The sequence below is a fragment of the Carettochelys insculpta genome, chromosome 1 (assembly GCF_033958435.1).
Source record: "Carettochelys insculpta isolate YL-2023 chromosome 1, ASM3395843v1, whole genome shotgun sequence".
Classification (NCBI taxonomy): domain Eukaryota; kingdom Metazoa; phylum Chordata; order Testudines; family Carettochelyidae; genus Carettochelys; species Carettochelys insculpta.
Window position 1 is genome coordinate 151,800,495 of NC_134137.1, and position 26,146 is coordinate 151,826,640.

General features: G+C 43.7%; 1 protein-coding gene across 3 annotated transcripts in view; it reads right to left on the reverse strand.

Annotated features, from left to right (window-relative positions):
* SCML2 (Scm polycomb group protein like 2) overlaps positions 1 to 25,834 on the reverse strand; it is a 163,597-nt gene extending 137,763 nt beyond the window's left edge. The window contains exons 1-3 of one of the 3 annotated variants that reach the window (XM_074993795.1): positions 25,661 to 25,834; positions 12,483 to 12,588; positions 4,703 to 4,771 (exon numbers count right to left, since the gene is read on the reverse strand). In XM_074993795.1, coding sequence (XP_074849896.1) covers positions 4,703 to 4,771; positions 12,483 to 12,504 — 91 coding nt within the window. In that variant the 5' untranslated portion in view covers positions 12,505 to 12,588; positions 25,661 to 25,834. Of the gene's footprint in view, positions 1 to 4,702; positions 4,772 to 12,482; positions 12,589 to 16,867; positions 16,933 to 25,660 lie in introns of those variants that run through there. The other 2 variants (XM_074993804.1, XM_074993821.1) reach the window with 2 other exon arrangements.
* Positions 25,835 to 26,146: the final 312 nt, after the last annotated feature.

Consider the following 26,146-nt stretch of genomic DNA (forward strand, 5'->3'; position numbering starts at 1 on the left):
GCAAACCAATCTCCATCATCCAGTGCTGTGGAGTATGGAAGCGACTGTAATCATCCGAAAATGTTGCTTGCGCAAGTGGCGGTTGAGGCCCCGAAGATCTAAGATGGGCCTCCAGCCTCCTGTTTTCTTCTCTGTGAGGAAGTAGCGTGAATAAAACCCCTTCCCCTTGAATTGTTCCGGCACTCTTTCCACCGCCCCTATGAACATAAAATGGTCCACCTCCTGTTTGAGCCTCGCCTCGTGGGCAGCATCCCGGAGGTGGGGCCTGGAGGGAGGCTTCGTCGGTGGGAGCAACTGGAAGGGGATCGCGTAACCCGTGGCTATGATCTCCAGCACCCATTTGTCTACGGTGATCTTTTGCCACTGGGAGTGAAACCGTCTGAGGCGATGATGGAACATGAGATGAGAGTGGCATTGCGCTATGGTAGTGATAGTGCAGCCCTCGACATGCCCGTCAAACTTGTTGCCTTTGGGCCTGTCCCGAGGGTGTATGGCTTTGTTGGGAATGTCGCCTGGGAGTTCTGTACTGTTGCTGCTGTTGATGTCGCCCTTGGTCATCGCCCCACTGATACTGCGCACGCTGTGGTTGGTACGGGTAACGTCTTTGCTGAGGGTAATATTTTTTCTTCCTATATGGAGGGGTATAAATACCCAGGGTTCTAAGTGTAGCTCTCGAGTCCTTATTGGAGTGGAGGACCAAGTCGGTTGAGTCTGCAAACAACGTTTGCGTGTCGAAGGGAAGATCCATGATCTTCACCTGTAGATCCCTCGGGATGCCTGGAGCCAGGATTCTCTACGCATGACCACTGCTGTAGCCGTTGAGCGTGCCGTCGTATCTGCCACATCCAGGGCGATCTGGACTCCCGTCCTCGAAGCGGCATAGGCCTCTTGCACAATTGCCTTTAACACCAGCTTCTTATCCTCCGGAAGTGAATCCATGAGAGAAGTAATCCTGGAGTAATTATCGAAGTTATGGTTTGCTAGGTGTGCCGCATAATTTGCCACTCTCAATAGCAGGGTGGAAGAGGAATATACCTTCCTGCCAAACAGCTCTAGCCTCTTGGCATCTTTGTCCGATCCCCCCGATTTGTACCGAGAAGTCTTTGACCTCTGCTGGGATGATTCGACCACCAGTGAGTTCGGTTGTGGGTGACCGAAGAGGAACTCCATGCCCTTTGCCGGGAAGAAGTACTTCTTGTCCGCTCTTTTATTCATAGATGGAACAGAGGCCGGAGTCTGCCATATGATAGTGGCTGACTCCATAATGGCTTCGTCCAGCGGGATAGCAATTTTGGATGAAGCCAGGGGTCTCAAATTTTTCAGGAGTTTGTGATGTTTCTCCTGCACTTCTGCCGTTTGAATGCCTTGCGTGAAAGCCACCCTTTTAAACAGCTCCTGAAACTGTTTAAGGTCATCCAGGGGAGCGACATCCCCGGGGGCCATGGCCTCATCTGGGGAGGATGAGGAGGAACCACTAGGGTAAACCTCCCTCAAACTCTCAGGTTCCTGCGGTCGATGGTGTACCTGCTCGCTGGAGGATTGCGAAGGAAAGTCTCGGGGTTCTAAAATTAACTTCCCTTGAGATAACTGAGTTTCCATCCCCACCCGGGAGCATCCACGGGGGTATTGGCTGGCCGGGGGGGACCTGCCCCTGGGTGTAGGCCTGGGGTGTCCGTGTCCAGCATGATAGGAACGACCATGGCAGCACAGGCACGGGTCCGAGAACGGAGACCTGGACCACTCTCAGGGTGTGTACCCCCGATGTCTGGGAGAGCGAGACCTCCGCAATGACACAGATAGCGGTGACACTGGTTTGTGATAGTACTCCAGCAGATCCAATCCCAGAAAGGGCGAAGGTGGCCCCAGCCATGGTGACATTGGTTGGAGGAATGGAGAAGGAGGTTCTGGATAGGCCGGTGGAGACCCAGGCCTTCTGGGCAGTGTGTGTAGCACAGGGGGAGAGCTTGTTGTTAGCCGCAGCGCAGCCCTGTCCAGAGAAGGGCTGCGGTGCCGGGTTTTTGCTCTTGCCTTTCCCCTCCCGACGGGGCTGGCACCGCCCCCTGCCACGCCGGGGATCTCGGCCCCGCTGTAGGCGCCACGCTCGGCACGCTCAGCTGCGGTGCCGTGCGGATAACGTCCTCCGGTGCCTGCGGGCTCCGTGCCTGCTGGCCCTGCACCGTTGGTGCCGTGGGTGTCGGTGCCGCCTGTGGCGGTGTCCCCGGCTCCTGTCCTGGCCTGGCCGCCGCTCTAGGCGCTGCGTGTGCCGGCTATTCCGTAATCGGAAGCTCAGCCTCTGCCACGTGCGCTGCTGCGGTGCCGCTTGCCTGAATATGCGGCTGGGGGCTGTGTGCTCCGCCCGTCCCACTCGCTGAGACCGGCGGCAGGGATCGAGCTGGGGAGAGCTTCCTCCGTTTTTGCGCCAAGGGGGTCAGAGAAGCTGCCTTCCTTTTGTGGAACCCAGAGGGCCCTTCTGATCGCCTCTCCGGCACGTCTGGCTGGAGGGCCTTATCAAACAAGGGCATTTTAAGATGCATTTCTCTGTCTTTTCTTGCCCTGGCTGTGAGCTTAGCACAGTGGGAACATTTCTGGGTAATGTGTGATTCCCCCAGGCATCGGATGCATTCACTATGCCCATCGGAGGCCGGCATAGCTTCACGGCAGGCCTCACGCTTTTTAAAGCCTGAAGAAGCCATCTCGGTGAGTCTTTTACTGTTAATAGGGTACTTAGCACCTCATCCGTGCCTGTTTACCCAAATCGCGGACCCCGGCCTGCAGGGCAGCGGGTGGCCTACTGGCCTTCACATCCACTCTTCTTCTCCGCTCCTCTCTCCCCTTTTTTTTTTTTTTTTTTTTTTTTAATATTCTCTTTGTCCTCTCTCTTTTTTTTTTTTTTTTGAAAAAAAAGAAACAACAATTTACACGTAGAAACACTGTCTAATCTGACTCTGGCCGTAGCCTGAGCGGATTCTGTCTGCAGCCGATGGTGGTTGAGAAGGAACTGGCGGGGACTGGATCGCACACGTGGCCGGGGTCGCACAAGGGAGTGGCGCGCGGTGGTGCATGCGCGATCCAGGAGAAACTGCTGGAAGAGTTCCGATCTGCAGCGCCGGGCGAGCCCGACACCTATTGTGGAGCACCCACAGGGACACTCGATGAAGAAACTCTGATTGTGATGGGTGCCCTACCCTTCTGTTAATTGGTAAAGAAGAGAGGGTAGCAGCAATGTATTGAGAATGCTTATTTTTGCCTATTAGGCTGTGTCTACATGAGCACAAATCTTCGAAATAGCCGTATTTCGAAGATTACTAACAAGGCGCTGAACTGAATAGTCAGCGCCTCATTAGCGCTAGGACGCTTCCGGCCATAGCGCTTCGAAAGCGCTGCTTTCAAAAGCGCGTGGCTCAGCGCAGCTGCACAGGGGATTATCAGTGAGCAGGATAAGGGGATTTCGAAAGGGGCAAGGTCCTTTCAAAAAGGATCCCCCTGTAGCCATGCCGAGCCGGGTGCTTTCGAAGTGCCGCGGCCGGAAGCATCCTAATGCTAATGAGATCCTGAATATTCAATTCAGCGCCTCGTTAGTAACCTTCAAAATGGCCATTAGCATGGCTGTTTCCAAGATTTGTGCCCATGTAGACACACCCTTAGACATGTAGCTAGGTTAACGGGTCAGCTTTAAGAAATGGAACACAGCTGCATTACACAGCAGCAAAGTAATTTTCCCCGCTCACTCCAAATGACAGATTGTCTGATGAAAAAGCATTTCTGGATAAGAGTGAAGGTATTCATTTGTATTTCAAATCATAGGAAACAACTGCAAATGGAAATTCTCTGAACTTTTAATTGGGCTCAAACAATCCACTTGGATTTTTTTCCAGTTTTCTCCACAGAAGAACAAATGCATGATATTATTTTTACCTTCCTTGCCTATTTAGCACTAATAGATTCAGCACAATTACTGCAGCTCCTCTCTTCAATTGCGGCAAACGTTAGTTAAGGGAGAAACAACAATGGAGACTTTTGGGAGGAAAAAAAAAAAAGATATGGAGAGTATTAAAGAAGGAGGTAAAAACAGCAACACAAAAACAACATGAAGTTTTGTGGCACCTTATAGACTAACATATTTTTGAGCATAAGCTTTTGTGAGCAAAGACCTGCTTTGTCAGATGCATGAGTGGGGGTACCAGAGGAGCGTCTAAATTTATAGGCTCATGAAAAGGACAGCCTATAAATTTAGATCCTCCTTTGGAACGCCCACTCACGCATCTGACAAAGCAGGTCTGTCCATGAAAGCTTATGCTCAAAAATATCTGTTAGTCCATAAGGTGCCACAGGACTTCTTGTTGTTTTTGAAGATACAGACTAACTTAGCTACCCCGATACCTATCCCAACAACATAAGACTTCATCTTAGAAAAAATTGGGTTCCACGCATTTTTTTTTTTTTGCTGGTCTTTATGTAAGCAATTAGTATTTACTCTTTGCTCAACTGAACTACCATGCTGAAGTCAGTACTTTTACCCATAGACACTTATAAATGCAGTATCAAATCATTGCCCACTAATGAAGTTAAGTGGTTCATGTGCTTCTTTTTTTAAACGCACCCCAGTTGTAAATAACTGCTTGAGAGGTGTCAAAGAAATTCAGACAACACAAACTATTTATACTTAAACACTGATTAATAACCTGACAAGTTTAATACCTACCATTTTTTAAAGACGTGTTGTTTGACTGTTGACTCTTTCCATGTTTCTCTTTTTTTACATTCTTTGAATCTACAAGACAAAATGCGATTACATAACAGAGTTAACAGCGCCATCATAATGAAGTCCAGCATAACAATTAGTCTAACATGGAGCACTTTTAAGTATAACTCTCAAGACAAACACATTCCATTAACCCCAGAGTTTTGTTTATATATTTTAGTATGACATGAAAAGGGACATTTTATTCTTATTCTAGTTTGTACCAGAATTTTAAGAGAGAAACTAACATCAAGATAAAGGTACAAGTAAGGGAAAAAAAGAGTTCTGTGAAGAATGCTTCTTGGCTATAAACTAATGTCTTCCAAAATTTTAAAAACCCCAACTTACCTTTATTTTCAAATAGTTTGTATTTTGTTCTGTATTTTGAAAGAGAATGTTAGGCCTAAGACCATATTGGACCGTTGAGCTACGATTTTCAAAAAACATTAGTGATTTTTTATTTCAGAAATAAGAAAAGGTCTTGATGCTCAACATGCTGCACACAACCTTCTGAAATTCAAGACCCTCTAAATCATGTCGCATTGGCAACACAAAAAATGGAAAACCCAAGATCAAACTAGTCATTTTTGACAATCTTAGGTGTGTCCCTATAAAATGAAACAAAAACAGAAAAAAAAATTATAAATAGTACTCCTGTTACTGTTGGTTGAAGAACAGAGCGAAACCCATAAGGAGCACACAGCTATACCCTACTTCAGGTACCAGTACCACAAGGAGAAGCCCTATACATGAAGAAAAACTAAGGGGGAATAAAATGAGTAGAGCTGATATTCACAGAAGAGGGAATTCAGACCATAATGTGTTGCCCCAACTCAAGTCCCATCCTCCCACAGAATCCCTTCACTTGAGCATGGTTGTGCTGCAAGTCAAGTTGGCTGGCCTGCCAAGGTCTATAGGCTATGGTACATGGGAGTACAACTACTCAGCTTCTACCACAGCCATTCTACGCAGCTTGAAAATTTCAGTTTAACTGCTCTCAAGCTAGCCTAACTCAAGACAAGTTACCAATAAAAAAGCCCATAAATAGATGAGCTACCTGCAATAGATTTTATTCAGAGCTTTGCTACGTTTATAAAGATTAAGAAAACCATTATGCTGCAGGACATTCAATTCTCTTTTCCATTTAGGACCCTAATTAAATTTCAATTGCCAGTTCTGTATCTAGATTTCTGACAGATTTTTTTATACTTACTTGGAAAGTTAAATGCAAGCACAATCCAATATAATAAAGCAGATCACATAGCTTGCGTGTCACAGAAGCAAGGAAGAGGCAGAACTGAGACTCCATTCTCTCCCTGACGAAATGGTAGAAAATAGCTGAAGAAAACAAATCTAACAGACACCTTCTTTTTGATACGCTATGCCAGTGGAGGACAAGCAATGAGTGAAAGAGAATGGGGACAAATAAGTCACTAAGTCCTGTCTTGCTCTCGGGCAGAGATAGAGAATAGGTTATTGTTCACCCTGTACAAAAGAAAGTGACTTTTTCCAAGACAAGAAATAGATACAGAAAGTTTAATATGGCTGGAACGAAAGCAGTGGATTTCAAGTAGTCTCTATTTTCTCAGTAATAAAAGTGTTTTTAAAATATAGCATTATATTCAGAACAGCTTGAAATTTCATAACTAAGATGGGGAACTGTCGCTCTGATTATAAAGAGCATATGGTGACCGAGTTCCTTTTTTACAATGCAGTCAATTTCTTTTAATAGTGCGCTAACCACAGTTATAGCAAAGATGAGCAGCTATTTTCATGCACCATTGCCAATGTAACCTTTTGAGCTAACTTTTTCAGCAACATGGGAAAAAATATGCATCTAGCCCCCAGAGATGTGATGTTAGTCTCCCTGTTCTAAATTCAGAATGAAAATATGATCAACTGTCTTGAACACAGAATGGAGAGCCAGTAATCCCTTACTGAGCTGCAAACCCCAAGGGTGTTCTGGGTTTCTACTCTATTGACTACAGGAGAAACTCTCTCTCTCTCTCTCTCCCCTTTATCCTATTTTCCATTTCCTTCTATATTACATAAAAATGACTATCCAGACCAAAAAAAAAAAAAAGGCAATAAGGTCAACTTGGGAGAAAAGGAGAAGTGAACCCCAAGATGGTGTGTACACATATCCTTACACAGGGATAAGAGTTACACATCCTGCTCCAGTTTACCTAAATAGAATTTCCTTCAAAAAATCAACTAATATATTTGGGATTCATCTGAAGGCTGTTGGTGTTCTTACAGGCATCATCACTGCTAGATATTTAGAGACCAAAGAAACTGCAAATCTGCATTTCACATAAAATACAAGTGGAACTGTCACTACCATTACTTGGAGAGATTCTGGAATGGACAAAGCCTCCAAAGCCATTTCATATTGAACAAGAATGATTTTGGAGATGGAGTCCTGCTGGATCTCCCATGACTTGTAACCTTAAAGATGAGGCAAAACTGACTGGGACGGCCTTCTGGGAAGACCAAGTTTTGGGGGAAAAAAATGGAACCATGGTTCAGCAATTCCATCTACCCAGACTACACCTTCCAGATACTACGTATGGCATGTTGGTGTGGAGGACCACTCTGCAATTTGCAGTCACAAGATTCTTCTGGTGATATCATCCATCAGAAAACAAGTCAGAGTAAACACATCCATCACATAGGAAATCAGAGACAACTGAAGATTGACCCAAACTTTCTTCATTGATTTATGATCCACTGGGGACCAAGATCAAGGGTTGACCAAGAAGGCTAATTCCTCTGAGGATCGGGTCAGGTAGAAGCAACTAGGACAATGCTGGTGACCACTTATAGCCCATTCTAATACTGAACTCCAGTTTAGTCACACTGAAAGCCTTCAGAAAAAAAACCACTCCTTTATCAGAAGAACCAGTTTCTTGACCAATAATACGATACCTGTGAGTAGGAGAGTACCTATGGTCTTATAACATTTTCTTGAGACAACATGAAAACAGTGCATTGCTTTTTAAAGTATGCATTAGCCTTTTCCCAACACCATTCCTCTGATGCCCTAGGGGGAAGGGAATAATACATAGGGGGTTAGTCTATCAAGATTTGCAGAGACTCTTCCTAGGGACTTGTTTGTGAAATTTCTGCATAGCTGCCAAATTCCAGATTTTCCAGAGGGTGTTCAACACCCCCCATCAATCCTAGGCCCCACCCTCACCCCACCTTTTCCTGCAATGCCCCAATGCACCTCTCTCTCTGCCCCTTCTCCAAGAGGGTCACATATTCAGCTGGTGCTTCCCTGTAAGTGAAGGGGGGTACAATCTAAAGGCCATGTCATATGCGTCCCCCACACACACATCCAGCCCCAGGACTGTAACCATTTCCCCACCCCATGGTACCTGTGGCAGGGTGGAGTGGGGAGTGCTTTGTCCTCCCTCCACACCTGCCCCAAGCTCCATGTTTTGCCACTGACCCTGGTGGGCAAGAGCTCAAGCATGGAGGTGCTCTAAGGCATCTCCTGGTGGCTGCCTCAGAGAGCCTGACTAGGGATGTGGTAGCTTCCACTCCCTGCCCATGCTCAGCTATTCGTGACCTTGGCATCCAAGCCTAGGTAGGGAGTGGAAGTCATTTCGTCAGCCAGGGTCTCTTAGGTAGCTGGCCCGGCTCAGATGCAAAGCAGCATCTGAGCAGGTGGTAAGTGTGGTCCACTGGTCCTGCCCCTGGTCCTACCCCTTCCACTCCCAGCACCTGGGTCATGCATCATCCACACCTGCCCGCACCCTACCTCCTGCTCCTGCGCCACTCACCCACTCTCATCAGTTATTTGGGCATGTGTTAAAGACAGAGTGGGAGACAATGACAAGCTGTTCAGTGGCATCCACCATTGGCAGGAGGCACTAACAGATGGAAGTGGAGAGGCCAACCAGTGGGTGCTGAGCATCTTTTTTCCCCTCATGGGTGCTCCAGCCCTGCAACACCCATAGAGTCAGCATCTGTGGATTCAAGACACAACTCTAACAAGGGACTCAAAGGCATCCTCCTTGGCTAGCTCTTACGATGTGTGAGGCAGGTTCCTCTGAGGAGTCTTTCCCTCTGCCACCTGTCAAGGCAATTGAGAGGAAAGGAAAAAATGGGAGATTGGTGGCCGAATTAAATGCCTCGTGGGGATATTCTACGGAAGCGGGCTCAGCTAGCCTTGGCCTGGCCGGAATAACCCAGATGTAACGTGAGGGTAAGGGCAGACAGACACTGATTCAGTTCATGCCTATGCCCACGGATCGATACGCAACGAAGAGTGCAAGGTTAACGTTAAACTGGAACGAATCAAAGCGGTTTATTATTTTACATGCAACAACAGAATACAAAAAGACAACAACAACAACAACAACAGTAACAAATGCAGGACATAAGACTCATTTTTGGTAACTTACTATCAGCAACAGTTGACAATCTGGTTGCCAGAGGTCACAGTAATCAGCTGTCAGGAATAACTGAAAAATTAGTTAACATGCATCTGGTTGAGACAGGCTAGATTGCTTTGTACCCACGAGAGGTATATAGGGATTGGTTACCCTAGGCAGGCTAAGAACCTTTAATGTATCGGGCTAACATGCCCTAAAAGCTCTGTATGAGCTGTATTTGGGCTTCCTGGCTAATTAGGTCAGGGCCTATCCTTAGTCAGTGGTGTGCTGAACCACTGCTGGGTTATATCTGGCTCTATACGCTAGAGGGATTTTAGGTTTTCTGGTTTGCTAGGCCAGAGCCTATCCACAGTCAGTGGTGTGCTGGGCCGCTGCTGGGGTATATGGCGCAGCATTTGCCTGACACCAGGTAGTTATCCCGACATAAATAATAATTAAATTACATAAATGCTACTTTTTATACCTATCTATACCTATATTAAGACTAGCTAGCCTACCTATACTAATACTGCCAACTAAACATTATAATAAACAAATAATTATAACATTTAAAAGAATATAGTCTTCGGCTTTAAAAAGACTGGAATCAGGGCACAAGGCCTTTATTATACAGCCAATAGTTGAGAGGCCTGCCGCACTGGCGCAGCGTCAGGCAAGGCCCTCTGTAGAAGCAATGGCACCAAAAAGCGGCACTTGTAGGCAGCAGGTCCAGATGACGCCACCCGAAGACAACAGTCAGCGGTGGGACGGGGGCATGCTGTGGTGTTGGGTGCGCCAAAGCAGCAGTTGCTGACTCCGCGGCTTTCTCTCGAATGCTGGGCTCTCAGGATGGCAAGTGGTGCAACAAAAGTCAAGGCTCCTCCAACAGGAAAGTAATTTCAGGTAGCGGCTGCAGCTCAAAATGCCAGCAACGTAAGTGATTTCAGCTCTGTGGCTCTCAAGAGTTATCAGGAGAGAGTGAGTGAGCATGCTGCTGAGGTGCAACCTTATATACGCAGTCCTCATTATTATTCAAAAAGTTCCAAAAGGATGACCGTACATGGTAAGGCCAGGTCTCCTCAGGTACAGTGCACCTGACAGAAGACTGCACCAGGTTTTGAATTTTTAAACACAGAGTGGCAGTTATGGCAGTTGCCAATAGGCATTAATGGAGTCTTATGGAGAAATGATTATACATGATTTTAAGATAATTTCTGAGGTAAACTTGTGATTAATTTAGGTGATCTCTGTCCCTCATGCCCACACAAAACCAGTAACCCTCTTATTTAATCACACAGATGAGGTGAGCACACAATAAGCCTGTTTGTCATGAGCATGGTTGTACCTGAACAGTACAAAACCTGCTCATAATCCTTACACTACCCAGAGTTGCCACCACTTTGAAATACTACTTCCCCCTCACACACAGAAGGTCTCAGCTGCACCTCAGAAGTGGAGGAGTAGTTCTCAACAAGATGACTCATCTCTTTGAAGACCTGTGCTAGCAACCAGAAGAGGGGGGATATATTTTATCCCTAATGCACCTGGCACTCTATCTGGGCCCTTTTATCCACCTTAGTGATCCCATGTCACTGGTATTTCAAAGGGGGTTGGGGGGAGAAGAGGAGATGCTGGCTAATCCCTTCCCCATCAGGGCTTTGCTAAAATCTGGTACAATGGACCTGTTCAAAACCACCCTGCTTCATCTTCAACAAGCGTTTGCTCTTCTCTAGGCAACCCATCCCAATTGTCTGTCTGTGTCAGGAATAGGACCTGTCTTGCAGCACTTTAACAACAAGGGCAGAAGCCTGCCGTACCAGAAATAAGGTTCCTCCACATGCCCTACATCAGCTCATGTAACTAAAACACGGACAACTGCAGTCATCATAGATGACCACTCAAACACAGGCCACCACTCAATTTATAAAGTAGTAAACTACAAAGAATGCAATTGGGCTGTAAAGGTGGAAAGCATGAATTAGGTGCACAAATCCTGGCAATCTTCTACAGAGAAGAGCTACTTGTCCTAAAGTTCAAAAGCACCAGTTCTATCTCTGCACAAGATGCTGTATTTTCATTTCATGCCTGGACTTTCAGTCACTCTGCCCCAACCTCAACCTTTAGTTGGTACGCAGTGTAACTTTTCACCCCAGATGCTGCAAAAAATGACAAGGTGACTGGAGGGAATGCCACTGCATAGAAGGGACATTAAACTACATCGAATAAACAGTTTATCCTGTCGACATGGGCTTTTGAAAAACAGTTGAGATGCAGTCTGCTGTTGTAAAATTGGATGCATATTATACAATATCCTACTGATAAACTACATAGAAGTTGCACACCAGTTAGCGCCTATAAATGATTATATTTTAACAATTTGTCTAGATGCGTGCTTAAATTTTCTTCTTGACCTTGGTTTCCCAGATTGTCAGCAGATAACAGTGCTTTGGGGGTGCAACAGTACAGAATATTTTCAATTAAGGTTGAATTTTGATTCATACAGTAAACTCTTTCATATCCAGCAGCTCTGGGACCAGAAGGCTGTCAGATATTTAAATACTCTGGATAACAGAAAGGTACAGCTAGCAATGCATAACACTAAAGAAAAACAAGATTAGATACTAAAACAAAAAAAATGCATGCAGAGTACTTTATTTACCAACAGTAGTATTGTACACTGTAAACTTATACTGTAGTTGCTGTATTTACTTTCACTATACTGTACTTATGGAAAATATAACAAAAATTTACTTGTGGTTAAAATGCCGGTTATTTGAGATTCCAGATAACAGAATGCTGGATATAAAAGAGTTTACTGTGCACCAAGTTCAGTAAGACATTCTCATACTACTTCAATTTAACAATACAGCAATTATTGATGCAGGTTGCACCTCTCAAACCCAGTACACTCTCATCTGACAACTTGTTTCAGGATGAGAGTGTACCATGTTGGAGCTACCAAGCTGCAGGGTACATAAAAACAGGCCAGGACCAGAGCAGAGTCCAGCAGCCTGGCTGAGGCCAGTTTCAGAGCCCCATGACTGCCCCGCAGCAGCACTTGGGCAAACTGTAGCCAGAGTCCACAGTCTCCTGGCTCCCCACAGCAGCGCAGGGCATGTTTCCTCTGGCAATCCTGCTTCAGCTCCAGGGCAGCCACAAAGAGCCTGGGCTAGGGCCACGGCCTCGGGAGCAAGGCTACCTCAGGGTAGAATCCCTGGACTTCCCTTGGTCTGGCAAATTCTTATTCCAGATCTGTCAGGTCCCAACCATGCTGGACCAGAGAGGTGCAACCTGAATTAGGTATAACCCTAAGAGATTACTTTTTCTGCTTCCCTTTTGGATAAAACCACCAATCTTACCTTTAACTGCTGTTCTCCCCATGGTAACAATTCTGTGATTTTTCTTCTCAGTAAAAAGAATGAGGTTGAAAGACCAGCTAATTCTTCCTTTCAGCACAACAGTTTCCTGTGGAGTAGTAATACAGCTAGTTAGTTACAGATCCAATATTTAAAAAAAACAAAAACAAAAAACAAAAAAACACACCCACTATCATGCTAGTGAAAGCTGCAAAACGTTACACACTAAATTATAAAGAAAATCTGCATAAACAAGAGCTAAATCTAAACAATACTGGAAAGAGGATAAGAAATTAATTTTTTTTTATTACTTCATTTCAAACTAAAGAAAACCATCAAAAAGAAAAACATGACTGCTTCACACAGCATATTATGATTTGGTATCAAAATATGCCGTTGATCCTACTTTACATGATAAAGATTGTCTTCAATTTCAACACACACACACACACACACACACACCCCCCCCCACTGGGAAAAGTGTTGTCTTATTTGAAATGCAAAGAATAATAAACTGATAGTTGTGACTAAAATAGCAAAGACACAATTGCTTTTTGATATATGTTGCAAAGGTGGGTAGTGTCAGATACCAGCTACCTGTTTAGATAATACTAGTCTCAACATCAGCCTGTTCTGTATTTAACTGTGGGCTATAACAAAATTCAGCTAAAGAAGATACTACTAGACTTTCAAACAATCAATCAATCAATCTAAACACTACGGCTACACTAGCCCAAAACTTGGAAATAGCCATGCAAATGGCCATTTCGAAGTTTACTAATGAAGCGCTGAAATACATATTCAGCATCTCATTAGAACGCCGGCAGCCACAGCACTTTGAAATTGACATGGCTTGCCGCCACACGGCTCGTCCGGATGGGGCTCCTTTTAGAAAGAACCCCAGCAACTTCAAAACCCCCTAACAGCAGATAGGAATAAGGGGATTTCGAAGTTGCGGGGATCCAGTTGAAAAGGAGCCCTGTCTGGACAAGCCGCGCCAATTTTGAAGTGCCATGACTGCCAGCATTCTAATGAAGCACTGAATATGTATTTCAGCACTTCATTAATAAACCTCAAAATGGCCATTTGCACAGCCATTTCGAAGTTTTGGGCTAGTGTAGACATAGCCCACATCTGTTATAACAGGAACAATAGCTCAAAGCTAAGGATGCTCCAGAAATATTAACTCAATTTCTTGAGCTTAAGGGGAGAATACAAGAGCATTTAAACAGATTAAAAATTTGTATTAAAATTAGTGTAACAGTTTTAATGAAAAACTATTACTGAAACTTCAGAATTTGAAAACAATTTAGTTTGTACTTTATATGTTATCATGATGAACTTCACTACATGATACCTTACTTCCACAGTACAATTCAGGAGAATATAACCAATTGAAAAATCCATTCTATATCATTTAAATATTAAACAGTATTACCTCCAAAATCACCAATGCAAAAATTCAAGATTAAAAGTAGTCAAATAAAACTGAATATTCAAGCAAATAAAACATTTTTGTTACATGGCAACGCTTGTAAATGATCACCAATAAGAGGAGATGAAACCCATTTAAACTTCCAAATAATCTGTATGTTAGAAATGGTTGTAGAATTTCCCCAAAACATGTCAAGGCTTTTCCTCTTTAAGCAATAAACTATCAAAGGTGATAGAGACAAAGTAGCTGTCTTTATGGGTAGATTACTTAGAACAGTGCATGGCTTTATCTTTTTTTGTTCCAAACACTAGATAGCACTTGGTGGTATAATAAAGATTCCAACCCTGCAGTGATAGTCATCAAGTTTAACACAAGTGGAGTGTCTGTTAGAAACATAAAAAGGATTCCAGCATTTCATTAGTTCTTGTAGCACCACACAGGCTATTTTACAACATGCTCACCACCCTGTTAAAAATGCAGACAATTGGAAGTTCTAAACAGTTGTTTGAAATAGCACAAACCCAACAGCATAAAATTTATCACTGTTTAGAAGAGGTGTTACTCAAAAGCCAGTTCCACCAAGTTTATTCTGTTCACTGTGTTTAAGTGAGCTTCTAGTAATCATCATCTAAATCAAGTTATGCTCGAAAACTGAGTTTGAGCCTCCTTTCTGAAGAGCAGCATGAAAGCTAAATCTCTGCAGAGACAGTGCAGTCAGATTGAGGCTGAACAGAACTCCTTTCTAGGGCAGAACTGAGGAGCACTCTGGTTCAGTGTTTCAACAACTGGCCTCAGAACCAGAATCGGTCCCTGTGATATCCCTTGTGCAGTTCAGAAAGGCAAACAAATGGCCCCTGGCAGTGTTCCCTCTAATTTTTCTATCCATGGGCAGAAAATTGTTACATACAATAAGGCACGTGTGGATGTGCCCAACCAATAGAAACACCTGCTTCCCACTGAGGGTGTCTGTGGGCACTCTACTAATCAGCTGGGTGGCACATGAATCTCTCCTGAGCAGCCACCCAAGCATTCAGCTTTAGGGAACACTGGGTCTTAGTATCAAAAAGGTTGAGAAACACTGCTGAGTTCCCCCACTTAAGTACCTTTCCTAACAGTTTATAGTCTGTTACCTGCTGTCCGCTCCCTACTCCAACCAGGGTGAGTTTTCTGCATATAGCTTCCAATATCACCCAGAGAAAAAGCCAGACAAATAAGAAAGTGAATCTTGCAGAGAGACCTTGGGCAGAAAAGCAGGGAAGTCCGGGAAGCTGAAGATATCCTTGAAATGTGAATGAGCAAGCAAGCAGTGTGATGGAAAATAAAAAGATAGGAAGTTAGTGCAAGAGGAAAGGTAAACAAAGCTAAAGAACAGAAGACTAACAAAGAAGGAATGATCCGGGGTAGAAGAATGAAATAGAAAAGCAGATTCAAGGACAGAGAACTAGGAATACACAAGTAATAGAAGAGATGAGGGGAATAGAAAGAAAACCAAAGGCAAGCAAAAAAGAAAAATATGCAGAAAAAAATCAAGCTACAAAGTGCAATTTATGTCAACCATACCACAGGAAACATCTCAAGAAGTCAGTTCAGACCAGGGTGGATAAAAAGAGATCATTTTTTAAAATGTAAAAAACAGATTTTTATTTTAAAAAAATCAACAGAATACTAAATTTCTCATTTAAAAATTACATTACAATTAAATCTGATCACAAATATATTACACCTATAGTCTCATAAAGAGGAATTAATGGTTTGAGTCTCTCCAGCCTAACTACTAGCTCTCGCTTCTCAAAAGTTCTGGTTTTAAATATGTGCACAGAAGCTAGATGAGACTGTTTTGGTTCTGTGCTTATATGATGGTAGACCTTGGCCAAGCAGAGCAGAGGAGTTAGTTAAGACGTTGTCTTAGAGAACAATATACAGGAAAGGATGGAGGCAGCACAGAAAGGAACAGAAGTGGAATGGAAGGAAAAAGTGAAGATATTCATCACATAGTTTCCTATATTCCCCACACACACTTTTTCTGCAGAAAAACAGACATGGCTGCTGGGTACGACAAACACCTTACCAGGGCGTATTTTGAAGAAACTTTGTTCCCTAGGTAAAAAAGAAAAACGCGTCAACTGTAAGCAGTGCAAGCTGATGATGCAGGACCCAGTGCAGGGAATGAAACATCAGGAAAACTGCTTATTGGCAGAAAATTATGTGATTAAATGTGGATATTGCTGAGTGGGTCAACTGGCTAGTAACTTTAATTCACTTTGCAATGCATCATTCTTCAAAGGCACTCTCTCTGTCTGTTAGTAGAAGTGTGACTTAAGTAAATTCCCAAGCTGTTTGCTGTGTTGGACGTTGCTAGATAAGAGAAAGTTTAGCTTAGCTAATTCTTATGGCTTGTTTCAGTAGTAAACGAGGTTTAGAATCTATCACTCAAGCATATAATACAGAAAACTGCAGAAAGAGTAGCCTAGAGTTGCCATGTTACATAACACATACCCCTTATTCTGGAACACCGTGGCCACAAAGTACACTGATGATGCCACAGATCTGTTCCCTACTTTACTTTCAGCATCACTTGGCTTTTCCCAGGGAATCGCCTTCTACGCTTGTCTCGTGATTTCAAAAAACAGACATGCCAGTGAGTTCAATGGGACTTACTCCAAAATTAAGCCACTCAAAGCATGTTCAGGCTTAGCTTGTTTGATAGCTTGACTTAAAAGTTGTTTTTTTGGGTGATTTAAATTATGATTCAAATCTATCCACCCTGATTCAGACACTGGAAGCACAGAAACAGATGTTGTCAATAAGTCACTTGATCTAAGCTAGAGACACTGAAAATCAAAAGGTAAAGGGCAAGAAAAAAAAAAGTATGCTAGTTTCAACATTAAAATTTTTGTACATGGAAACCAATTAAAAAGCCAACATAGAGGATGTTATTTTTAATACTACTGACAGCTGGGGTTTAAAGCAGTCAGCAAATTCAAGCTTCATCACATCTTCATTTAATTCTGATTTAGATGGTGAGCCTTTGTCCGCCTTTAACTTCCTTATAATGCTTTTGTTGTCAAATCCCCTTCATCCTTAATAGTGCTCCTACCGTGCAAGCTCTTGTTGACAGAGAGAGAGAGAGAGAGAGAGAGAGAGAGAGAGAATGTATATTAATGGACAAACCTAAACTGTTTGCATTTCCAAAGTTACTTTAACTTACATCTGAGATATTTTCCATCCTACTCTAATTTTGTTCTTCTATTTTAGAAAAAAAAACTTGAAAAGTAAGAATTACTCCTTTTGAGATAATAAATAAAACTGTTAGTCTTTAAGGTGCTACCCAACTGCTTTCCCCATCACACCCTCTTTCTAGAGAAGCCAGCAGCAACCTTTTAAAGAAACACTATCCAGAAATTACTCTTTTGGTTCGAGTATCAAAACTATCCCTTACCCCACCCCTTTACCTATAATAGGAGTGAGCAAACTTTTTACACTGAGCCCACTTTTCTTCCCTGCAATTAGCAGCCCCCCCCCCCCCCCCCAACCTCTATAATGTAATCCAAACAGACAGAAATTTCTGTTATGGTCATATACTAAAAAAGACCCTTTCAGCGTGTGTAAGAAAATAAGAATGTAAAAACCTCATGCATTGGTATATAAATAGGAATACACATCCATAAAAAACAGTAACTTATTTCAACAGTTTTAATGAGATAGATGAGCCTGACACATAGCAGCCAATCACGCTGTGCCCCCCCATGAGATTTCATGCCACCCCCCTCAGTTTCCTCAACCCGAATAAATACCACTCTTACGAGTAAGCCAGTCACCTATGCAGAAATATGTTCCAACCCTGCCTGTTCACACGAATCCAGTAAACACATAGACCTCAAATAAATTTAACTCTGGATTTGAACACAAGATTTCAAAGAAACCTAAGTCTAGGTTGGCTGGTCACCCAACAGATTTTTTTTTTTATACTGCAGACTTTATTTAATGAAGAATCAGGTCAACGGTGAACAAAGAGGAGACATTCTAAACATCAGATTATGTTTTTGGCCCTATCAACTCTGACAGAATGGCTCTGTCACAGCTCTATAGTCAGCATCTGTAATCCAGCATGATTTTAGTTAGCTGTATGACCACTTATCATGGGTGTGGCCAAGTTTCCCACAATCCCAAAATGAATGGGAATTTTGGCTGGGTAAAAACTAGGAAACCATTTCAGGCCACTGGATATTTTTCACACAAATGTTTAAGGGCAACTATAAAATATACAGGAGAGTCAGATATACAAAAATAATTTAAGAACACCTCTCAAATTTCAAAATAATTGTTGAAAGACTGTCAGATTGAAATTTAGGCAGTTAATTTCACGTACCGTACCTCTCTGGTTTTACTTTTTCTGTATATTTTCCCCATTTATTTTCTTAAAGTTTCCCCCACCTTGGCTTCTAAATATAACTCCAACAAACAATATGGGATACCTATAATGGAAGATGAACAAGGAAACTGGCTTACACTGAGAGCTGTTAAATACACAAATTGATATTTGTCCCTGTAATCATTTTCATATTACTTACCATAAATTTTACTTTCTAGACTACATAACCAGAATAAACCATTGTGATCATCTAGTTTGACCTCCCATGTAACACAGGCCACTGGATTTGTCTGAATTGATTCCTCTTTGAACTTTTTATATATATTTGCAACAAGATGAATTTATTACCACAGGTTGAACCTCTCTAATCCGGCACACTCAGGACCAGACTGGTGCCAGAAAAGAGAATTTGTTGGACTATAGGAGGTAGCATTACCAACACTTCCACAGTTTACTGGGGTCTCAAAAGACATATGGGGTAAATTACAGCTAAATAACCATCCAGAACACTGAAGGCCAGGACTGGTGGCTGTAAAAAAGCTTTATGGGACTGCATGAAACTTGGCCACACCCATGATAAGTGGTCAAACAGCTAAGTAATGTAATGTTGGATTACGGATGCTGAAAGACAAGAGTCCCAGATTAGACAGATTCAACCTGTAATCTCATATTATATGTACATTCAACTATCCAGCTATGTACACAGCTGATGGAGAACATTCTTGTTGTTTCCCTCCTATTTGTCATAAGCACTATTATAGCATGATTTTAATTAGGCAGAACTGTTGATGGCAGGGATTGTCCTACTCTGTGCACAATACAATAAAGTTACAATCCTGATCAGACTTAGGCTATGTCTACACTAGAAACATCTGTCGACAGAAGGGACTGTCGACAGGGAAATCTCAGCAGAACCTCTGTCAACAGATTGCATCTACAGACAACTTGCTCTGTCAACAGAGAACTGCCAGAATGCATTGCCCTCTGGTGGCAGAAAGCAAACAGAAGCCCTCTCTGTGGATAAAGTGTCTACACTGTACTTCTGTCAATTGCTATGCCTCAAATTTTTGAGGGGTAACACTGTTGAGGCAAATGCAGAGTTCTGTCAACAATCTGTTGACAGAATGCTTTGTATGTATAGATGCACCCTGAGTTATGTTAACAGAAAGCCCTTTCTGTTGACAAAATTCTCCAGTGTAGACCCAGCCCTCGTGCTATATTAATACAGACAAAGGTACAGTGTTTCCAGACAGAAGTATGACTTCTAAGTGAATGATGTCTCTTCACAGTATTTTGAAAAATTATTTTTTTAACATTTTATTAAGTACCTCCCTTTTTTAAAAAATTAAGAAAAAAGCCTTGAGGCTGTTTTTTTGACAAGAGTCTTACAGACTGGAAGAGAGGGATAAGTTATTTGTAGGCAGGCTTGTCAGAAATCTATTCAGTATATAATTGTGTTAGATAACATCAAGACTTATTTTTAAGCATTCTTGACACATGCCCCCACCCCATTTTTATCAGATTTTCAGTTGAATAAAATTATGCATGGGAAGTTATCAAGACAAGAAATAAATATCCTTAAATTCTAATAGGGTCTCTAGCACATCTGTTCTTAATTCATTCAGCTGTAAATTTCAATTACTAATAGAAATATCTTTTCATAAGGGGTGCACGTGAGAGAAACTGACATTTACCTAAAACAAAATAAAATAAAATCTAAGCCTTTCAAGACTAATGTATGGTGTTAAATACTTCACAAACACCTTGTTTGTTTGTTTCTCCGAGACAATGTCTTAACTAACTCTCCCACTGTGCTTGGCCAATGTCTACCACCACATAAAGCACAGAACCAAAACAATCCTATCCAGCTTCCATCTTTGCACATGTTTAACTTTAAGGCCAGAACTTTCAAGAACAAAGAGCTAGAAGTCAGGCTGGAGAGACTCGAACCATTAATTCCTCCAGACCGTATGCACAGATGTAGCATGTTTGTGATGAGATTTAATTGTAATTTTATTTTTAAAATGAGAATTAACTGTAAGTGTTCTTTCTAAATGAGAAATATTTTGATTTTTAAAATCCAATTTAAATAAAAAGCATTTTTAAAGTCACCTATTTTTATTCACCCTGAAATTTATCATTTTAAACATTATTTTTCATGGCCTCATACAAGCCTGAAAGACTGTCTTAAAACATTCATCATGTCAATGTTCTCTGACCTAGTCTCATTAAAATCCCTCCCAAAGACTCATTTCTGTAACAAAAACTGGTTAAAACATTCACCTTTTAAAATAAATCTTGTTTGCTCAAATTTGCATGGGCTTACTTTCCACATCCCAATGTATGTACCTTACTGAATCCCACCCTAGCCTCTCTAATATTAACTAGCCTTCACTGTTATTTGCTCTGGGAGGCACCCAGCATACCTTTGAGCACAGAACAAATAAAACAGGTGTGGGGGGGGGGTGGAAATAGAGAGAGAGAGAAGGAATTCCTATTACAAATTTAAAAAGAGATGCTCAGATGCTAGTATGGAACAGTATGCTAAAGACTGCTATAGAGCTGACTGTACTTATCTGCTAAAGTAACTAGCAGCACCAACAATGTAAAAGCAGCGCTCAGAAGGTACGGAGCAAGTCCTCATACTATTATCTATAACAGCAACGAAGGGTCCTGTGGCACCTTATCCACTAACAGAAAAGTTTTGGGCATGAGCTTCCGTGAGCACAGACTCACTTCATCAGAGTGACCCTAACCCTTGGAAAGGCCAGCATCTGATGAAGTGAGTCTGTGCTCACGGAAGCTCATGCCCAAAACTTTTCTGTTAGTGTATAAGGTGCCACAGGACCCTTCGTTGCTGTTACAGATCCAGACTAACACGGCTACCCCTCCGATAGTATTATCTAGGGGACTCTGGCCTGGTCCAGTCAGCATTACCACTAAGTTCCAGGAGGATCTTGGAAGCTATGATCACAGATACTCTTACTCTCTGGAGCCGTGAAATCAATCCCTCCCCACAGACCTGTGAGAGAGATTTTAAGGTATCTTTTTAAAAAAGTTTCTAATCCTCAGTTGTCAAGAAAGTCCTCCAGGAACAGTGTAACTGATGACAGCTTTAATAGTTCAGAAAGGGCCTAACTGACCCATTCATCTCTGAGCTAATTTCACAACTAAAGATGACAATGTAATTGGCAGCTGTGTCAACTATATCAGCGATTATCATTTCACAGCTACTGTACTTACATTCAAAATATCTTAAATATTCCGTGCACCTGAAATTTCATATAGAAAATAGCACCACTCTCCTTGTCTGCCACCCATAAACTGATGTTTAAATACACTTTGGGGTGGTGAGGAAAGAACAACAGTTTGCTTCTCATAAAAAAACACCCCAAACAATCTGGAAGTAAATTTAGTCAGCCCTAAACTGGATTACCTACTGAAATAGTATTAACTCGAATTTTGTTGACCTCAATACAAACCTAACAATACCAAATAAATTAATTCTTTTGCTGGAAGCGTGGGCAACACTGACAGTCCTGTAACCTATTAGAAGAGAGTCCGTAAACAGAGAAGAGATCAATGCAGCAGCAAGAGGCAACTTTTCAAGACAAGCAGAATCCAAAGCAGCTGCAAACAGCAGAAGAAGTTGCAGACTCACCATTTCCTCAAAGCCTGCTACAGATTCCTGCTATGTAGCAACCTCATACTGGGTTAAATAGATGTCATGTTACCTGCACCCATGGTACTAACAGAAGCAAACCTCAAAACCACAACCCACCCCCGTAAGGGAACCAAGATGTTTCACAAACAACCAGTATGGTGGACTCTAAACCTTGAGGTTTAAAATCTGTCAGTCGCAGTGGGTAACAGGCAACTACAAGGGCAGGAGGAGATTGCAGCCACTCTACCCCTTCTGCCTTCACTCAATAACACAAGGAATTATAGCATGCCTGTGCACCCCCAAACAACGCTATTAAAACCCCTGATGTCACACATAAGGCACATACACACCTACAATGGAAATCAGAAAGACACTTATCCAAGGAACAAACAAAGGTTCTTTTTAACTTTGTTTCTGACACAGCAGATAAAGAGTAGAACAAAGGAAGTGTCCCTCAACTATGTAACAAAACATATGGGTGATATGATTCAACTGAACGGTGCCTTGCAACAACTATACATGACCACACAGTAAGTAAATCAACTGTCCACCTAACACAAGTTCTGGAACTCTAGTACTTACCTGATGAAATCATAATATGGCAAATTTTAGCACCTGGGTACATGAGAGATCTTAAGAGAAGCCAGCCAACTTCTATTTTTGAATACTTACAAAGCAACATTTTAAGTAACTATCACTAACACCTTGGAATTTTAACTAAGATCCTTAGATTTCCTGTTTCACTTAACACAAGTGCAAACAAACAATCAAAAAGGTAATCAAACCAAAGTCTAAATTAAAAAATGAGATCAGGTATTAAAATACATCAGATCAGCCTCAACTTTAGGGAGTCATGTTTCTGAGGTACTATTTTGTATTTTTCTTTATCAGGACTGGGTGCATGTGTCTCTTATCTACAAGTTGTCCTATCAAGACTATCCTTAACTAGAGTCACTTTTCAAGTTTTAAGGTCAGTTTAATCCTTTACCTGACCTGGCAAATCCCAGACCTCACAAGTCTCTTGTCCCATCTTCCTTAAGTTTCTTAAGTCTCCGTGAAGCCTAACACCACACACAATCCTTTACATTGGGGTTCTCAACCTTTTTCCTTTATGAACCTCCCCCACCCCCCAAAAAATAAAACATGCTATAAAAACTCCATGGCCAACCTGTGGCACAATAACTATAAGTTTGATCTACCATTTTTCACATCTTCCTTTCATAAAGAAATCTAAGTCAGCATCTCTTGAAACAAAGGGATGAGGCTGGAATGAATACTAGCACCTTTTAACTTAAGGTCATTTCCTGGAAGTGGTTGTTCTTACATTGGACACACCTATCACCAACATTTAGCAACAACGTGGAGCAGTTTGCTCAGACCACTGCACCTGGATCCAGTGAAGGAGTCAGCAGCAGCGAAGGACAGCTGCCTACTCAAAGTAGGGATGAGCAGAGTTAAAATAGATATGCTTGAAAAGTCTGATGCTGCTCTTTCATTGACTGTTCCGAGGCATAATCTACAATGTACCATATAACCAGATTTTAAGCTGGAAGAATGCTCCAGACTCCAAAACTATAACTAAGCTTTGGTTAGCTATTCAGCTTCTTCTTCCAGCTGCAATGCAGCTTTTCACCAAATTATAGCATATGGTAGAAAATGACATATTTTTGCAGAATTATTGTAAAATATTTTTTCTTAAATGCACTAATAGACACATTTTAAGCAAAAGAGATAGACATGGATAACTAAATAGCAAAAATACTAGCATTATCAGCTACTTGTTACACTGAAGTATTTCAAGTACTGTTTTAAAGATTAATATCACTGACTTTCACAAGCAGTGCACCTTAAACTATATTTCTACTATCATTCCTAGGTTATTAAGTTGTTTATTTTTGCAGTCTTTTATAGCTGATTAATAGACAGAGGAGAAGAAAGTGACTGTGGAGAGAAAAGCAATGCATTAACATATTTTAAATTATAATAAGTAACTAGTTAGGAAAAGAAAAAACACATGAAAGTGCTTTTTTATTCCTGAAGTTTAACTGAGCATGAAATTTGACTAATACAATAAAGTTCCACATAATTACTATGCCACTGCAATCTATTCTGCAATTTGCCCCAGTGGGCTACACACAAAGGTTGATGGATGTTTTGATAAGAATTTATTTTTTATTAAAGTTGCAACTGAATATTCAGACTTAACCAGAAAGCATATAAAGTGCCCCCAAAGAAAGTTAAGAAATGTATTTCTCAAAAAAAAAAAAAAAAACCCTCATACAATATATCCATACTAACTCACTCTGCAATAATTTGTATATAGAGTATAACTTAAGTTTAAGCAGAACTTTATGCATTTTTAATACGCTACATTTTCCAAGTGTAGGAGTGTTCCCCTAACACTAAAGCTTTACAGTCCACATTCCACCCCGCTGAACAGTGATCCAGTGATTAAGTGAACACAATGTGACCCATTTTTGAAAAACAATAGATTAATAAAGGTGGGGGTTTGGTTGGTTGGTTTGGGAATCTGTTCTGGTTTTGTGCATTTTCACCTTTTTTTCCTACATTTACTGGTAAATAGAGTTTCAAAGAATATAAACATTTTAAAAATTATTAGAGAACTTCACTTCAGTGTCACAGAGAATTGACAGGTTTTCACTGGCGTTAAGTAGTGGTACTGGAAGAATAAGCACACTTCCACACAAATTCAGAAAAAAACGGCTCTCTCCTGCTGAGGACCCTGGGTTTCTCTTGAACAGAGAGGCATTGACTGATCTCTTGCTAGCTGCACACAGCGAGGGCAACAAGGAAACGTTATTCCCGCTGCCTGGCACTTTCTCTCCGGCTGGACAGAGAACCCCCCAGCCAGCTGCGCTGGGACAGGAGCCCGCTCCCTTTCGAGCCAAGACCTTCGAGCAAAACTCCCTGGGACTCTGGCTGGAACTCAGCCGGAGGGTACAAATCCAATCGCGAGTACGGATCGCTTGAGCCGGTCCCGCGCGCTCCCAGGCGCTAGATCGGAAGCAGCTGCGGTCCTCGAGCGCACGAAGGCGGCGGCCGCACCGCTCCAGAAGGGACACCCGCCTGGCTGGCTCCGCCGAGGGAGGTGTGTCCTCGCCGCGGCTCCTGTCAAACACTCCCACCCGCGCCCGGGCGATCCTGGACCCCATCCCACAGGGGGCGGGGCGCCCTGCGGAGGAGAGCGGCCAGGCACTGCCCAGCGCCGAGCCCCTGGCGGGCGGGAGCTGCACCAACCCGAGCAAACCGCGGGAGTCGGCGTGTCCGGCCGCTCCGCATCCGCCGGACTTCAGCCCCTCGGCGCCCGGCTCTGCAGCTGGTGGTGCCCCGGCCTCGGGCTGGCCGCTCCGCGCCACGGCGGGGGCCGCTGCAAGAGCCTGGGCAAGGGGGAGAGACACGCCAGCTCCCCGGCCCCGGCCCCGTCTGCCCGGGGACGGGCTGCGCTCCCACGCGCTGCGCACGGGGCAGAGGCGGCACCAGCTCAGGCCCGGGCAGCGGGATCTGCGCCCGCCGCCGCGCCCCGGAGAGACCCCCCGACTCAGCCACCCGCACCCAGCCCGCCGCCAGCCCAGGGGGCTCCGCAGGCGGCGCAGCCCCCGGGCGCCGAGGGCACAAGGGCGCAGCTGCCCCGTTTCTCCGCCCCCCGCCGCGGGTCTCTCGCTCCCCCCCGCGGAGCTGCCGCTACTTACCGGGACCGCGGGCGGGCAGGGAGGGGAGGAGCCGCTTCCTCGCGCGCCGCCGGCGGCTCGTGGGTCTGTCAGGCAACCCCCGCCGCCGCCGCCATGTTAGTGGGGCGCCCGCGCATGCCCGCCAGCCGCCCTGGGGGCCGCCGCCGCCTCCTCCCCACAGCCCGCGCGAGGGGCTGCCGCCCGCCTCCCCCTCCGCCGCCAGCCCCGCCCCCGCCAGCGGCACCGCGCCCGTTCGCGGCAGGAGGGCGGGGCTGTGGCTGCACGGCGCGGCGAGACCCCGTCCAGCGCCCCGCGCCCGTCCACCGCCCGCCTGGCGCGGGCCGGGTCCCGGCACCCGCGGGCGGGAGGCGCTCGCAGTTGGCGGTGAGCGATAGGAAGCGCCGTGCGGATGCTCGAGCACAGGCGGGGCCGCCCTCAACGCACTGGCCGCCGGGCCCCCAGGTTTGCCGTCTGAGGCAAAGTGCCCGGGGCTCCCGCCTCTCCTGC